The 17,943-nt window shown below is 39.9% G+C and overlaps 1 protein-coding gene across 1 annotated transcript in view; it reads left to right on the plus strand.

The window, feature by feature from the left end:
• LOC145405311 (alpha-(1,3)-fucosyltransferase C-like) overlaps window positions 1–17,559 on the plus strand; it is a 114,554-nt gene extending 96,995 nt beyond the window's left edge. The window contains exon 6 of the mRNA XM_080276732.1: window positions 17,280–17,559. Coding sequence (XP_080132858.1) covers window positions 17,280–17,559 — 280 coding nt within the window. The remainder of the gene's footprint in view (window positions 1–17,279) is intronic.
• Window positions 17,560–17,943: the final 384 nt, after the last annotated feature.

Genomic DNA, 17,943 nt, shown 5'->3' on the forward strand with positions numbered 1-17,943 from the left:
TAGAGTAAGTCGTCATTTCTGGAGTTCAGACGAGGATTGTCAACTCTTTGTCCTCATGGCTTCATTTGCGCGTCCTTCTTACAAGTTGTATCAAGCTCTGCCGGCCCCTATATAATGAGCTCAGTCTCTGCATCACTGCCACTTAGATCTGCTCCTCATTTTGTTCACATCTCTGTCCTCCCCTGTACAGTTATTATTATTGTGAGTGCTCAAGAAATCTCCAAACATCTAGCAGCTGTGTGTAATTTGAGTATAACTGTTGTATTTTTTCTTGTACTGTGTAGCATAAGGTTAATTCTTAGGCCTAGTGAAGTGTTTGTGATTAATGTTGGGTTTTATGTCAGTCATTTTTGATAATAGTTTGTATCTGTAATAATTTATCTTGCATTCACTGAGTATTATCTGGTATCTCATTTTATCAGGGCTGACTTAGATAAATTTACTCTTGCTAATTTCGTGTTAGTAGGGGCTATTGCAGTTAACCATATATTTAACCTGCTTATTTGCCATTACATTATCCTTATGAGTTCTGAATGTTCTTTTGTTAGTTTGTGCATTAAACTTTAACTTGTAATTTTACCTAACTCTTTTGTTTTGAACCTGGAACTTTACGGGACAGTAGTGATTTTTTTTAGTATTCTCACTTAAAGTGTACATTATCTTTCTCTGTTCAGTAACATAAATTTGGCCACCTCTTATCAGGATATTCAGGATATTATCATAAGGATATTGCTTGATATTTTGTGACTGTTTCTTATTCATTATGTCTACTATTACTACACTTGATGAAGCCAAAGATTTTTTGTCAAATGTGCAGTGTGTGATATAGAAAACAGAACAAAGAATGAACTTAAGCTTGTTGCTCAACAATTGGGAATTGTTGTTCGCTCTCATCATTCTAAAGATCAAATTGTTGACATGATTAATGAAAGCTTGTTTAATGTAACTCCTCCAAATGAGCAAACGCAGATTGAATTAGCTAAGTTACAGCTAGCCCTGCAGGAGGCTCGTGTGAAGGAAGCTGAATTTCAAGCACGTGCTAAGGAGGCTGAGTCTCAGGCTAAGGAGGCTTGTGTTAAGCAGGCTGAATTTCAGGCAAATGCTCGTATTCAAGAGGCACAGGTACAGGCTCAGGCACAAATTGAACTTGCCAGGATTCAGGCAGACCATGAGTATCGCATGAAACAAGGTGGAACTGGATCATCTAGCTCTGATGATTTTGATGTGGCTAAAAATGTTAAACTTGTCCCTCCTTTTAATGAATCTGATTTAACAAAGTATTTTCAGTTGTTTGAGAGGGTAGCTACAGGTTTTAGTTGGCCCAAGGAGTATTGGCCAGTACTCCTTCAAACTGTTCTCACCGGTAAAGCTTAAGTAACTTATGCATCTTTGCCTCAGGATCAATCTGATAATTATGATGTAGTTAAGAGCTTGATTCTTAAGGCCTATGAGCTTGTTCCTGAAGCTTATAGAGTAAAATTTAGGACAACTTACAAGCAAGATAAGCAATCCCATGTTGAGTATGCAAAAATCAAAGAAGATCTGTTAGAGCAGTGGTTAAATTCTAAGAATGTGGATTCTGATTTTGACAAATTTAAGCAGATGATTTTGCTGGAGGACTTCAAAAGGTGTATTTATAAAAATGTAAGCCTATATCTTGATGAGAGAAGTTTAGATAATTTGTCTGATGCTGCAGTTTTAGCTGATGAGTATGTTCTCACTCACAAGAGATATTCTAGAGAAAAAGGGAAAGCTGAGAGTAAGTACGTTGCCTCTACTCAGAGTACAGGTAACAGGAAAGAGAACAAAGATGATGTTTCTCAGGAAGTAAATACCAGCTTCACCTCTAGATTTCAGAAGAGTAAATGTACTTATTGTAGTAAGCTTGGTCATACTACGGAAAGATGTTTCAGGAGACAGCGTGATGTGAACAAAAAGGAGTCTTTAAATATTCAGTCAATTGGTCTAGTGTCCACCCATGAGAGTTCCCAGAATTCTTTAACTGAGTTAACTGAACCTGCTTTGAGGGGTAACTTAAATTCTCATGATGGAGCTCCTCTTTTGAGCAGTAACGTGGGTGACACTCTCAAGAGTTCATGTGCTAATTTCCGGTCTGATGGTTTTGTCAGTCCTCTGGACAGTAATGACAGGAAATCAGTTAAAATATATCGTGATACAGGTGCTTGCCAATCCCTTATGCTGACCAGTGTTCTAGGCTCTAATGTTAATTCCTCTGATGAAACTGTAATCTTATAAGGTGTAGGGAATAATTACTTCTCTGTTCCTCTGTGCAGAGTGAATTTAGAGTCTGGTTTTGTTAATGGTTCTGTTATGGTTGGGTTGGTTGAGACACTCCCAATGTCAGGTGTAACTTTCTTACTTGGAAATGATATTGGTGGAAGTCAAGTGTGTCCAGCTCCTCAGTTGTCTAGTGAGCCAGTGGCTGTGTCCCAGGATTGTGATGTCCTTGATGTGTTCCCTGCATGTGCTGTCACTGGGGCTAAGTCTGAAGTTACTGGTGATTTAGAGGATGATGATGATGATGATGTTATCCTAGCTGACACCTTTCTTGCTAATTTGGACCACTCACCAGATGAGGCAGTGCCCCGTAGTGTTGATAATTTGTCTTGTCAAGAGTTGGTTGAGTTGCAGGTTGCTGACCCTGAGTTGAAAGGTCTAGCTAACTCTGCTTACAGTGAAGAATAGTCAGCCGGTGCTTCTACTTGTTATTATGTAAAGTCAGGAGTACTTATGAGGAAGTGGAGACCCCCAACAGCATCAGCCGACTGTGAATGGGAGGTTGTACATCAAGTTGTCATCCCTCGTGTTTGCAGGCAGGATATCATTCGTGTGGCTCATGATACCAGTTTGTCGGGACACCTTGGAGTGAGGAAGACTGTGGCACGCATTTTGAAACACTTCTACTGGCCAGGTGTCTTCAGGGATGTTTCCTGGTATTGTAAGTTTTGTCACACCTGTCAAGTTGTGGGGAAGTGTAATCAGACCGAGGGGGTTGCACCTCTAGTTCCCATTCCTCCTTTTGAGGCGCCTTTCACCCGTGTGTTGGTGGATATTGTGGGCCCTCTTCCTAAGACTTCTTCAGGATTTTCTTATGTGTTGACCCTGATTGATGTGGCTGCTCGTTATCCTGAAGCCATTCCACTTAGAAATATCTCAGCAAAGAACGTGGTTAAGGAAATGCTAGGGTTCTTCACAAAGTTTGGTCTGCCCAAGGAGGTACAGTCAGACCGGGGAAGTAATTTCATGTCAAACGTTTTCAAGCAGTCTCTGAAAGAGTTGGGCATCACCCAGATCACGTCTTCAGCTTACCATCCCCAGACCCAAGGAGCGTTGGAGAGATATCATCAAACACTCAAATCGATGCTCAAGAAATACTGTTTGGAACATCAGAAAGACTGGGATAAAGGTCTTCCATTCGTTGTGTTTGCTGCAAGAGAATCTCCAAATGAATCACTGGGCTTCTCACCTTTTGAACTACTGTTTGGCCATGAAGTAAGAGGACCCCTTAAGTTACTCAAGGAATGCTGGCTGTCGGAGGAAGATGACGTCAACCTGCTGGAGTATGTGATGAAGTTCAAAGAACGGCTGTCCACTGCTTTACAGCTGGCGAGAGAGAATTTAGGAGCTGCTCAGGAGAAGATGAAGACTTGGTATGATAAGAAGTCCAGGTTACGCCACTTTCAGCCAGGAGATCAGGTTTTGATTCTGCTACCAATTCATGGGCAACCTCTTCAAGCCAAGTTTAGTGGCCCTTATTTCGTGGAGAAGAAACTCAGTGATGTCAACTATGTCATCGCCACACCAGATCATAGAAAGAGCAAGCAACTGTGTCACATCAGCATGCTAGAGTTATATCACGGGCGGGACGAGAATGATCCAGTCTGCACTGTAGCTGTTTCACCCGAGTCTGCAAGTGAAGCTCTCCCATGCAGTGTGGGCCTGGGTGGTGGTTTGGGGAAGAGTCCTGATATCATGAGTGATCTCCAGACTGAGCTTTCTCATCTACCTCCCAGGGAAAGGCAGGAGTTTTCGGCATTGCTGCAGGGGTGCCCGCAGGTGTTCCGTGCTACTCCGAGAAGAGCCACTGTGTTGATGCGTGGTGTCGATGTTGGAGACGCAAAGCCAATTAGATTGCCTCCTTGCCGTGTGAACCCGGTGAAAGTTCCTCTCATCCGGAGGGGGCTTGGCTGCCTGTTGGACCACAAGATGATTGAGCCCTGTCAGAGCGAGTGGAGTTCTCCTGTCACTCTAGTCCCTAAGCCAGGTGGGTCACAGCGGCTTTGCATCGACTACAGACGTGTTAATCAGATAACCAAAACAGACACTTACCCTCTCCCTCGCGTGGAAGATTGCATAGACAAGATCGGAAAGGCTAGGTACATAAGTAAGTTTGATTTGTTAAAGGGATACTGGCAAGTACCTGTGACTGAGCGTGCTAGGGAGATCTCATGTTTTGTAACATTAGGAAGGACATTTGCATGTTCTGTAATGGCATGTACAGATTGTTTTAGAGTAATAAGAAATTTCCTTTGTAAATTTCTTTTTTCTTTGTGGGGAGGTGTTACATAGCCTATGATTTCATCATCCTTTGTGTAATTTTAACGCACAGTTGCTGCATGTTTGATCACGAGCGTGTTCTGCCTCAGTCCCCCCCTTCTACCATTATAGTAGAGTAAGTCGTCATTTCTGGAGTTCAGACGAGGATTGTCAACTCTTTGTCCTCATGGCTTCATTTGCGCGTCCTTCTTACAAGTTGTATCAAGCTCTGCCGGCCCCTATATAATGAGCTCAGTCTCTGCATCACTGCCACGTAGATCTGCTCCTCATTTTGTTCACATCTCTGTCCTCCCCTGTACAGTTATTATTATTGTGAGTGCTCAAGAAATCTCCAAACATCTAGCAGCTGTGTGTAATTTGAGTATAACTGTTGTATTTTTTCTTCTACTGTGTAGCATAAGGTTAATTCTTAGGCCTAGTGAAGTGTTTGTGATTAATGTTGGGTTTTATGTCAGTCATTTTTGATAATAGTTTGTATCTGTAATAATTTATCTGGCATTCACTGAGTATTATCTGGTATCTCATTTTATCAGGGCTGACTTAGATAAATTTACTCTTGCTAATTTCGTGTTAGTAGGGGCTATTGCAGTTAACCATATATTTAACCTGTTTATTTGCCATTACATTATCCTTATGAGTTCTGAATGTTTTGTTGTTAGTTTGTGCATTAAACTTTAACTTGTAATTTTACCTAACTCTTTTGTTTTGAACCTGGAACTTTACGGGACAGTAGTGATTTTTTTAGTATTCTCACTTAAAGTGTACATTATCTTTCTCTGTTCCGTAACAATATATATATACTTTTTCACTTCCATATATATATATATATATATATATATATATATATATATATATATATATATATATATATATATATATATATATATGCATGCAAACTAACCACAAGAGAAATGAAAGGAGCGACAGTGAGTACTTTCGTATATTACATCTTCAGACAGAGTGAGACAGAAACATAAAGGGTAGAGGTCTTTTATGAACACCCGCAGCAGGTAGTGGCACACAGAACAATGGATGACCTGAATTTTTACCTGCGGATTAACTTAGGGTCACCTGGAGCAGGGAGTGGAACACAACAAAGGATGACCTGAATCTAAAAAATGCACGTGACAAAGGAGGAGGGACTAGGATGGGAGGAAAGGGGAGTGGGAGGGAGGGGGAAGGGGAGAGGGGAGAGAGAGGAGGGGATAAATACTGCTGCTTAACTTAAGACCAAGAGGATTAATGCTTGGTGTGTCCCACACAGGTGTGACTACACCACAAGGAGATGACAGGGAATAATCACGTGTTAGTCTGGGGGATACTGCTTTAAAATTAATTCAGTTAACAATTTATCACACTTAAAATGACCATAGGTCATGTTTACATTCTTTTCATATGTGCCAGAAATTAGACAAGATTCTATTACATTTCTTTCATCTAAGCTTTTTGATCTTGCTAGAATCTTGGAGCCTGTCCAGTCAATATGGTGATCACTGGATGCTTTGTGCTGAAATAAACCACTGCTCTGTTGGGTTGTTCTTACAATGTATTTATGTTGTGAGATTCTAGTTTCCAAATCTTTTCCAGATTGTCCTATGTAAAATTTGTTACAGCTTTTACACGGGATTTTGTAAACGCCTGAATTACTGAAAGGGCTGTTCTTGATGAGTTTTTTTTTTTTTTTTATGGTGTTCTCATATTTGAATACTACTTGTACACTGAGTTTCCTCAGTATGCGAACAACATCAGGAAAATTTTCATGGAAGGGGAGGACAAGGGTTCTTTGAATATTCTGGCGATCTGGCTTATTAGTTTTCCCTTCAAGGAATCGTTTCTTGGCTGTATTGTGGCACTGAGTTAGTATACTTTGTGGATATTTTAGCTTCTTTCCAATACTCTGAATCATTTTTAGTTCATCATCTAAAAATTCTGGGTCTGAAATTCTATATACTCTTAGGTACATGGATATGAACACAGATCTTTTTACATTAATATGATGGTTTGAATAGTAATGAACATATGACATAATATTTGTAAGTTTTCTATATACCTTAGTCTTCAAAACATTTTGGTCCCTGATGACTTTTACATCCAAAAATGGCAATTCATTATCCATTTCCATCTCATGAGTAAATTTAATCGATGGAACTAACGAATTTAATTGCAGGAGAAATTCATCAATGGGAAGACTGTTGGACCAGAAGCACAGGATATCAGCCACTACCTGCTGCGGGTGTGCATAAAAGACCTCTACCCTTTACGTTTCTGACTCACTCTGTCTGAAGATGTAATATACGAAAGTACTCACTGTCGCTCCTTTCATTTCTCCCGTGGTTAGTTTGCATACATATCTTCACGGTGAAGTGAAGTCTCTGCATATATATATATATATATATATATATATATATATATATATATATATATAAATATATATATCCAGAGGCAGGATCACATCATTGCCTAGCATGTTCCTGAGTGGTGGGTAGGGGAAGGCCTTGCAGATACTCAATTATCCAGTGTCGCAGTATCTGACCGAACACAATATCCAATACTGCCGGCTTGGCTAAAGCAATATCTGGCAACATAGTGTAATATGCTGAGACGAAGCAGGACGTAACCAGTGGTCCTATTCAATTTCCTGCGTTGAGGTGTATCAACCTGCTCATAAACGGTGGCCAACCGGCACTGTATTGCTGTAGTACTATACTGTATCATTATGTTATTCTTTTTTATGCTTAATTTTCATCTACTTATGCAAAAGCTTTTAGGACATAGGTTTCAGATGGACTGATGCATTATCCAGTTAATGCTGAATATAGAGCTGATGGGGGGTAGTTTGCAATATCCGGTGTTTTGCTTTAACCAGTGTGAGGTTTGGCTGAATTACATTAGATAATATAGAGCATACTGTAGATGAGGAACAGTCTTACACAGCGTGGACCATGGGTCACTCTCTAGGTGTATAGGGCTGCACTGATTAATGGCACAAAAGTTACATCTCACCAGAAACTATATGGTAAGGAAGTGAGATTATTTGCCGCAATCTCTCTAACCAAACATGAATTCTACTATTAATAGTTTCATGGGCATTCTAGTTGGATCATCGTCTACTAAAGGTCCATCTGCCTGTGCTTACGGGCAGTGTGCCACCGAAAGCCAGTAGCCACTGTCTCAGCAAATTGGAGTCCGGGATAATTATTAAACCAACTAAAATCACTGAAGATCTACACATACAATATAAGAAGCCTCACAGAAGACTACAACCTTAGAAAACATTAATTGGGATATCGTAAGTCTGAGTGAGGTCTACAGAAAAGAAGAATAACTAATTCAGCTCCAAGACAGCAACCACCTATTTTATTTCAGAGGAAGGCAAAATGAATGCGTTAGTGGTGTAGGATTTCTAAGTATCAGAGATCTTGCACAGCGCATTCTTAAATTCAGCAGGGTATGCGACAGAGTAGCATGGATTGTAATTATCTGACTAGGAAAAGATAAACCCTGAAAGTAAAACCGACTTATCAAAGCAAGATGAAGATATTAAAACATTCCATGATGACAGCTCCCAGATTATGGAAGAAGAAATGACCAGATGTACTATGATCATGGGAGACTGCAATGCAAAAGTTGGCATATCGAAAAATGGAGACGCGTGTATGGGAATATTCGGGATGGGAGAAAGGAATGACAGAGGTGAAATGGTGGTAAATTTTGCTGAAATGTATAACTTGAGAATAATGAACAAATTCTTTCACAAAAGAACAGGAAGAAAAATGGACCTGGAGAAGCCCAAATGAGAAAGAAAGAATGAAATCGACTGCATTATAGCAGATAACACGATCATAAATGTCAGTTATCAAAAAAGTAAATATAGAAAGTGGTCATTCAGTTGTTAGTTGAACAGCCAGATTCAGTGTCAGACGTAAAACAAAGAAGCTGATTAAAAATAGAAAGATATGCCCGATTAAAGTAAGCAAAAACAAAGCAGCCTTTCAGTTGGAAATAATGAACAGATTTCTGGCTATAATTTAGGCTGAGTGTGACATTGATGAGTTGAATGATAGACTAACAAAAGTGTTGAGAAAATCAGCGGAGGAAGTAGAGAAAGCTAATACAACCAGAGCCAACAACTACTCAAAAATGACCCTCGTGAGCGTGAAAGAAGATAGGAGGTGAAAGTAAAAACAAAGAAAGAGGGAATAGAAAGAGCATAATTAAATAAGCTTATGAACAAGTGACAGAGAAAAGAAAAAAAAAGAGGAGGAACATGGATCAAAATAAAAGAAACCAAAAAAAAAAGCGAAAAGTCTGAAACAGGTCCGAAGTAAAACAGCACTGTGAAAGCAATAAATATTATAACTGAAAGAGAAAAACGGTGAAGTAATTAAGTGCAGAGATAGGATGCAGATATTTGAACAATTTTACACAGAATTCTGTGCATTAAAGGCAAAAGAACAAACAGCTGACTTTTCAGTTAACGCAAGTGAAATACCAGAGGTAACACCAGATGAAGTAAACATTTCTCTTAAAACTATGACAATTATGACAAGAGAGAAGGTCCCAGGAGAAGATAGAACAGTAGCAGATTAACTGTTGGGTGCAGAAGTAGAAGTAAAAAACAGGCGTGCCCACTAATTTCCTCACTGTATAAAGAAAAAGATTTCCAAAACATGGGGTAATTCAACGGTGATTTTTCTTTACAAAAAAGACGAGTCTAAAGAACTTAGTAACTACCGACCGATTAGCTTGTTACCAGTTATTTTCAAACTCTTCATTAAAGTCCTAATGAATAGAATTCAACAAATTTGCAAGGAAATCAGTCCCGTGTACAGGCAGGATTCCGAAGTGGGCATATGACAACTGATCATCTACACACAATAAATCATTTAAATGAGAAAACTACACAATATAGTTAACCACTATGCTGTTACAAATGATTTAATAATTTTTTACAAACGGGATTACTGTCAATTCATATTAGCAGTGTAACCATGTGTAGGTACAACCGTTGGTGACTACATGACCTAACTGCACGGTATTAGGTGGCGTTGGGCCTGGGTTTCTCCTGACAGAGGTGTAAGGGTGGGGAGGTGAGGAGTGCCCTGCCAGCCGATGGCAGTTCAAAGGCAGTGTTCAAACTAAGCACATCTGTATCCGTCTAGTCAAGAATAAAAACCAGAAAATGCAATGGACTTTGGCCACTACCCTCCTAAGTTAAGTGGCATAATTTGGCGGCAGTGGTGGGATTTGATTTCGCGTAAGATTTACCGTTACGGAGCAATGTTACACGACTGTTATCACCGAAGTCATCATCCTCACAATCATTCACAGTTGGCTGGCGGGTAGAAGAGAGGTCAACTTTAGAGAAGTATGCCATGAAGAAATGGAGAGTCTGAGCAGGAGAGAGAGAGAAAAATACGCAATAACGATTACAATTAACAAATGAATAATATTCAATGAATATTATATTAAGAAGTATGAATTATATACAATGAACATCATATGGAAGTAAATGAGTTACGTACAATGAAAACTATGTTAAAGAAAATGGCAATTATATGAAAAGTGAATAAAGAAAGAGAGGAGAAAAGATTAATAAAAATGGAGAATGTATTATACTGAATAAAATCAGAAATGAATAATAATATTAATCACAGTCTTTAGAGAAAGTGACAATCTCTAAACAAACTGGGAAGGCAACAGGAAATAATCACAAGTTCAAGCACTAACGCTGAAACAGTTGGTGGTAAGACGGTTGAAGTTTACTCTGCCACAACCTCGAGGAGAATGAAGCTGTAAGCTCTGCCCATGTAAGAGAGCGGGTGCATTGATTGGAGAGATCGGAATGACGCAAGTCTTGACGTGTCCATATGTGAGTGGTATAGCTGCTCCCACCAGGCAGAGCAGCTAAGTTGACTGGAGATGCCTGTTGATGAAAAACCGTGACATGGAACGCTGTGGCTGGTCACACCCCTGTACTGGATGACATGGCTATGATGCTGAGTCTGGGTGTGGCAGGGTATTGGGCAGTGATGTAATTTTTGCCCGTGGATGGGTTGCTAGGGCAGTGATGGAGAGTGGGAGGCAGGTAATTCTCCTCCAGTGGCCAAGGGAAGGACCAAGAAGACGATGGCAATCCACCCCACCACAGATGCAGGACACTCACACCTCAGTTCTGCACAATGGCAGTAGGTGACGAGACAGGGAAAGTAGGCAGGTGGAGGCCCCAGAAAGGAGCAAATGCAACTGATGACACTGACAGCGAGAGCCGAGGACACATAGTATAAGATACGCTGGGTACTGTTAGATTATCAATGCAATGATAAGTATAGGGTCTGAACTGAGTCAAGACGAAGGTACCGTGCAACCGGGGAGCCTGGGTCAGACCGGGAGGCGAGGTAATGGTAGTCGAAGATGTAGTCTCCCTGCACTATGACCCAGAGCCACTTGTCACTGTAGCCATGGCCCTGCCTCGCTTCGCACACCAGCTGAATAAGATACAGTCCCTTTTGTCAACCATTATGGAGACATACAATCCTGATATTTTCTGGTCCCCTCTCTACTTACCCGTCTCTTGAGAGCTTGATTACGTTTGCGCTAAATTTTATCATCTAAATTCCTCTTTTCCTAGCCAGACACCTGTAGGTCGTTCACGTGTGAAGCGTGGTCTTTTTGATCTTGGTGGGGAAATCCTGGGTGATCTGTTTTATGTAGCAACTTCTCGTGACCTCTGTAACTTCAGTTAGACCTTGCTGATTTGGCCAATGTCCTTGAATCTCAAAATAGGTTTCCCCAGGCTCAACAGCCTATGCTGCAGATAATCACTGCACACTCCAACGATACAGTGGAAACGCTTAATCATTTCTCGGACATTTTACAGGGACAGATTTCAATAATTATTATTGTGACTGAGTTGCTGTATGTCATGCTGCACTTAGACAACTTACAACTTTCCCTAGACCTTCTTCTTACTCAGGCCACAGCCTTTGTCCATCTTCTAGTTGATGCTGTTGGAGGTCATGTTACACTGGATCTAGTGCCTCTTTCTGATCTCCACTCTGTGCTGTAATGTGCTCACGCTACCTTTTACTTGTCTTCAGTTGTTCCATTCTCCTCTTTAGAACTGTAATATTCCCTACTTGAAGCTACTCTCCTTCCTAGTGCCATTGTTGTTTATATTCCACTCCGTTTATCTTTCACGTTCGACCTCATCCTCATCGTCCCTTTTTCTTCTTATTCAATAATTTCATGTTACAAGCCTCTGTCTTCTTTGAATATTTCTTTCTCTCTCACAATCATGTTTCCATTGCATTTACATCTTCACCTGATCTCAGTCAGTGCTCTTCTTTTCTACCTACCTCCCGTCTCTGTTCTGTCCATCTTCTTGACATTTTCCTTAGTAGTGCTGCTCATTGCGAATCTGCTCCGGTTCTGAGTTTTTCCGAACAATCTGTCTGTTCTTTCGTTCTGGCCTCCAAAATTCCAGTACACCGTGCTCGTCTTAATCATGTCCAATACTCCTTTTTAAGTGTCCCAACCTCTGCCAGTGTCATCTAACATGGTGCTCCTGTTCGTTCGATTCGTGCAAATGTTTTGTATAGAGCACCTGATTATTGGTTATTAAGTCAAATCTGTGGTTGCCTACCCTACACGTCATCATTATGCAGTTCATTCTCACACATACGAAATCTTTCAGCCTATTAATGTGTCCTTCCACCTTCCTTCTAACGGCTTGTCCATCAAATCCGAGAAATTATGTATGTTATATTTTCTCAACGAAAGTGATTTTGTGATGCATGAATTCTCATTGGCCTGTAATCGTTCTTGGGTGCATCAGGTTTTTGTGTTTCCCCCCGTCGTTGTTTCTTTTATCGGTTTTCTTATTACTATATGTGTAGTTCATTGCTGTGTTAGACCAATGGAAAAAAGCTGCATGAGATCAGCGTTGCGACATGAAAAGTACGGCAACTACAGGACACCGAAACTGGTCGTACCCAGCGATGCTCGATGAGATTACTGAAGTGAACAGAACATGTAACGTGATATTGAAAAGGAGACAATTGTGTCAGGTGGAGGGAATTGACATGATGGAAAAAGGATATTAAGTGATATAATAATAGACGAAACAACAAATATCAGAAAATAATTACAACACACTACACCCTTATTATATACCGGTAGTACTAATTTGTCTTTAAAAAAAAAAATGGGAACATCAAACTAACAGTGTGAACATTATTTAGTGGTTATGCGATATTACTATTGCAGTTCCTGTGTAACCACTGTTATATGATCAGTGTCCCAGGTATCAATATGATCTTCGTTACAATGCATTTAACTGGAAAAAATTCCCTTCATACTGTTCCTCCAAAGCGTACGTCAGTTATGAAGTGATACTGTAATATACTGAAATATACTATTACTATCAATTCATTTTAATATTAAAATTTACTATAATACATATTATCATACCTATGTATACTCTCATTATTATAATTTTTCCTTTTATGTTGTTTGATTTCCTAGTGGTTTCTATAAATAGTACTTAGTATTGCCGCCTTTACCAAGGCGGAGCGATAATGTTTTTGGCAGCGTCTGTGTCTTTCTGTTGGTGTGTGTGTGTGTGTGTGTGTGTGTGTGTGTGTGTGTGTGTGTGTTACCATTATTTCTCATGAATGGCTTGAGCTACCGATATCAAGGTATGGCGAAAAATCTTGGCCAAGCTCTCAAATGAGCATTCGGGTTAAGTTCATGGTAAAAAAAATGGCTGCCTAAAGTCAAGCAGTTTTAATATCTAGTATCTGTTATCATTATGTTTCATGAATGGCTTGAGCTATAAACATGAAACTTTCAGGGTATCAAGAAATGACCCAAATCTTGGACGAGTTCGAAAATGGGCACTCAGGGTCAAGGTCATGTTCACAAAAATGGCTGCCAAAGGTCAACTAGTTATTGCCAGCCTTTACCAAGGCGGAGTGATAATGTTTTTGCACGCTTCTGTGTGCCTGCCTGATATTGTGTGTGTGTGTGTGTGTGTGTGTGTGTGTGTGTGTGTGTGTGTGTGTGTGTGTGTGTGTTATTATATCTCATGAACGGCTTGAGCTATCAACATGAAATCAAGATATGGCCAAAATCTTGGACGAGTTCAGAAATAATCACTCGGGATCAAGGTCAAGGTCACCAAAATGGCTTCTAAAGGTAACTACTAATAATATGGATTATATGTTATCATAGTATCTCATGAACGGCTCGAGCTATTGACATGATACCTTCAGGGTATCAAGATATGGCCAAAGTCTTGGACGAGTTCGAAAATGGGCACTCAGGGTCAAGGTCAAGGTCACCAAAATGGCTGTCAAAGGTCATTTAGCTTTAATATGGATTATCTGTTCCCATTATATCTCATGAACGGCTTAACAGGAAAACTTCAGGGTATCAATATAAGGACAAAATCTTGAACGAGTTCGAAAATGAGCACTCAGGGTCACGGTCAAGGTCACCAAAATGGCTGCCAAAAGTCAACTAGTTTTAATATGGATTGGCTGTTTGTGAAATGCTGTGACTGATTTCCGTAGAGTTTTGCAAATTTTCTTCAGATTTGGTTTGCAAGTATCTTGTAACTTGGCCAACAGCATATTCTGGCGGGCGATTAGCATTCGCCTACCGAATGTTTTTCTTTCATTCATAATTATTTGTACTTTTCTTATGAAGACTTTTAACTTCTGTACTACTGCATTATAAATACTGTTTCCTTATTTAATTCAACTAATTATATTACACCACATCTCTTTTTTTATTCTATAATATCCAATGTTGTACTTATCTATAATTAGGAATTTAGCTTTAAAACATCCTTTACTCACTTATTACTTCTTCTTTGATGTAATTAGACTTGTTATCTGTACATGTCCCCACTGTGTTAGGAGACACTTTTAATTAACCGGGGAAAATTTCTACAAATGATTTAATAATTTCTTACAAACTAGACTAATGTCAGTATATATTAGTAATGTAGCCATGTGTAGGTGACTTAACTGTGCAATGTCTGGTGGCATTGGGCCTGGGTTTCTGCTGACAGAGGTCTGGGAGTGGGAAGGTGAGGAGCGCCTTACCAGCCGGGGGCAGTTCAAGGGCAGGGTTCAGACTGAGAATATCTGTATCCATCTGGTCAAGAATAAATACCAGAAAACGCCACGGACTTTGGCCACCACTATCCTAAGTTATGAGTGGTATAGCGCTTAGTTTTTGTTCATAATGAAAAGTTTTTGAAATCAGTGGAGCACATAAATTCATTGCGGGAACAAGGAGTAATTTAGAACATTGTAAAACTGCTGGAAAACATATATAAGGAGGAACTGCAACAGGTAAACTACACAAAGACTCGGGAAAAAATTAAAACCTTTCATGCATGGTCTCCAATCGAGTCATTAAATACCATCCTGTACAACGCACCATGATGCACATCGTGTCAAACAAAGGACACAAGTTTCCCGCCGATGTGTCATATTTTGGTATGATTTTCTACCCGATTCGTGTCATGGTGCGCTTTACAGGTTGTTAAACAATCTAACGACTCAAACCACCTGCGCCTGAGAGGGTTAAAACTGAGAAGGAGATTCAGTTTCACGAAAATTATTTACAGCATACCTAGAAATAGTTTGAAAGCTCGACTGGGAGAATAAACATAGATGGAGATTTTCTAAACTATTTAAGATTTACGAATGACATTTTCCTAATCTCAGAAACAGCAGAGAAATTGCAAGAGATGTTAAATGACCTAAATCAAGGAGGTCTCATAGTAGGGCGAAAGGTGATTCGGAGAAAAACTAATGTTAATCCAGATACATTATGGCGTGTCGTCAGAATGAGTACAATGACTTGGGACAAAAATTAAAGCTAACGAAATACCATGACAGCGAAATAAAAAGGCGCATGTTGGAAAGCTTTCGGTAAAAATAGATACATCTTGAAAAGTAGCTTGCCAACATGTATGAAACGAAAAGTGTAGAACGAATGTGTAATTCCAGCTACGACGCACGATTGTGAGACCAGGAATCTGACATAATCGATGGAAAATTTATTAATCCGCTCTTAGATTGCTATGAAATGGTCATTGTTGGGAAAATATTTAAGAAAGGAAAAGATCGACTTGGGTGAGAGAGCAGACATTATAGAAGTTATAAAAGGGAAATGGAGGCAGGCAGGTCATGTACCATGAAGAAGGGATACCCGATGAAGCAAGAAGCTAACTGACGGGACTCCAAGAGATTGTAAGCGTAGCAGAAAAATGTCAGACTGGAGGTGGAGAGATGAGATAGAGAAGTTTGCAGGAAAAACGTGGCAGAGATTGGCACAGTTAAGGAATTTGTGGAAAAGGTTGGGGGAGGCCTTTGTTCGACAGTAAATGGATGATGATGATTATATATATATATATATATATATATATATATATATATATATATATATATATATATATATATATATATATATATATATATATATATATATATATATTATGAAGAGAATCACAAGGATATTGTACTGAAACGTTAGCCCAAAAAGATAAAGATGTATATACGAGCCCTGGTGATTCTGTTAAGACTGCGCTTTCCAAGGAACAAGTCCTTGGCTGATATCTGTCTATATATCTATCTATCTATATGTAATCTAATGGAGCCTCTGTGGTACAGTGGTAAAGTGTGTTTTCGTACACTGGAGAGCGAGGGTTCGCGCCCCTCCAGGGTAATAAACTTTGGAAGCGTTCTCCCGACCATGTACTGCTTTGGCGGACATAAGAGGTGCTGTGATTGAACCAGTGTCGCATACTGTACAGTATGTTTGCACCCAGTCGGCTTGCGCGGGCCGATTACACTTGGTTCACAGAATACACACACATCCAAAGCCACTCCAACACTACAATTACAGTTACAAGCACTTCTCATCCTACATACAATCTCTACCAGTCAGTCTAAGCCACTTGGTAGAGATACATTGGCTGTATCGTCCCTACTTCGGTAGGGATAGGCTGGTCCTGCAGAGGATACTCAAACGGCTCATGATGATGATGATGATGATATGTAATCTAATAAGGGTAATTCAAACTATTTTGTCATTTAATGACCTGAAACTATCACTGAAACCTCTTGCAACAGATGCTAAAAGCATACTAACTTTACTGTAAGGTAGTGGTGTTCAGTAAGTGCACCTTGCAAAAGTCCGTGCGACATTGCCACAATAAATATTGAAAATTAACTTCTGTTATGTGGCTGTTTCAATTTTACCAAATTCTCAGCATAAGTTGAGTATATTCTGATGTGACTTAAGCAGGTGCTTTACATCCTACTTTTTTTTTTTATTAATACTTTCACATTACTCTTTCTCCCAGAAATATACTGTAACCCTTTCAATACGACAGTCTCTTCTTTCCTCAGCTCAGATGATTTCGGAACTAAAAAAGTTAAATATACCCGTCAGTAAACCCTTCATTCACTCGTGTTCCCCTTATTGCTCATTTCACCTGAATATACTCGTCTGGCGGTAGCAAGAATGTGCTAAAAATAACCGAATGGGTTCACTTTTAGAATTATTGCCTATCTTTCAAACTCCTCAGTGAAGCAGACAAGTTCTTCACAAACATAACTCCTTACAACTGTCTGTATGGTATGTGTATCAAATTTTTGCACTTTTCGTATTGCCCCCAGGTACCATCTATGGCGCGGGTACTTCAAGGCCTACGTTCAGGGGAGTTTCTGTGAGCTGTGCCATCTCGTCCACACTTCCACCACACCCAGCCATCATACTGAAATAGCCCGATGGTTCTTTAGGAGCGGCATGTGTCAAAGGGTGCCCAGAGACTTGTTCAACGACCCCCAGAACCCAGACGCGTGGAAGGTCTTGATCAACAGCACATCGACAAATGTGTACTGGCCTGAAGACAGCACGACTGACCAGCACGGAACGATTGTGGACTTCAATTACTAGTGTTACTTGTGCTGAGGTTATGTTGCCACGTAGGTTTACAAATGTTTTATAGTGTGATCAGACTTGTGCATTGTTAATGATGACACCCAACTATTTTATTTAGCCTTTTGGAGTGTGTGTGTGTGTGTGTGTGTGTGTGTGTGTGTGTGTGTGTGTGCACAAATTTATCTTGTGCATTCTTAATGATGACACCCAATTATTTTATTTAGCCTTTTCGAGTATGTGTGTGTGTGTGTGTGTGTGTGTGTGTGTGTGTGTGTGCGCGCGCAAATTTATCTTGTGCATTCTTAATGATGACACCCAATTGTTTTGTTTATCCTTTTCGAGTGTGTGTGTGTGTGTGTGTGTGTGTGTGTGTGTGTGTGTGTGTGTGTGTGTGCAAAT

Source organism: Coenobita brevimanus, chromosome 66 (genome assembly GCF_032717465.1).
Source record: "Coenobita brevimanus isolate Jiangsu-jjx chromosome 66, ASM3271746v2, whole genome shotgun sequence".
Classification (NCBI taxonomy): Eukaryota; Metazoa; Arthropoda; class Malacostraca; order Decapoda; family Coenobitidae; genus Coenobita; species Coenobita brevimanus.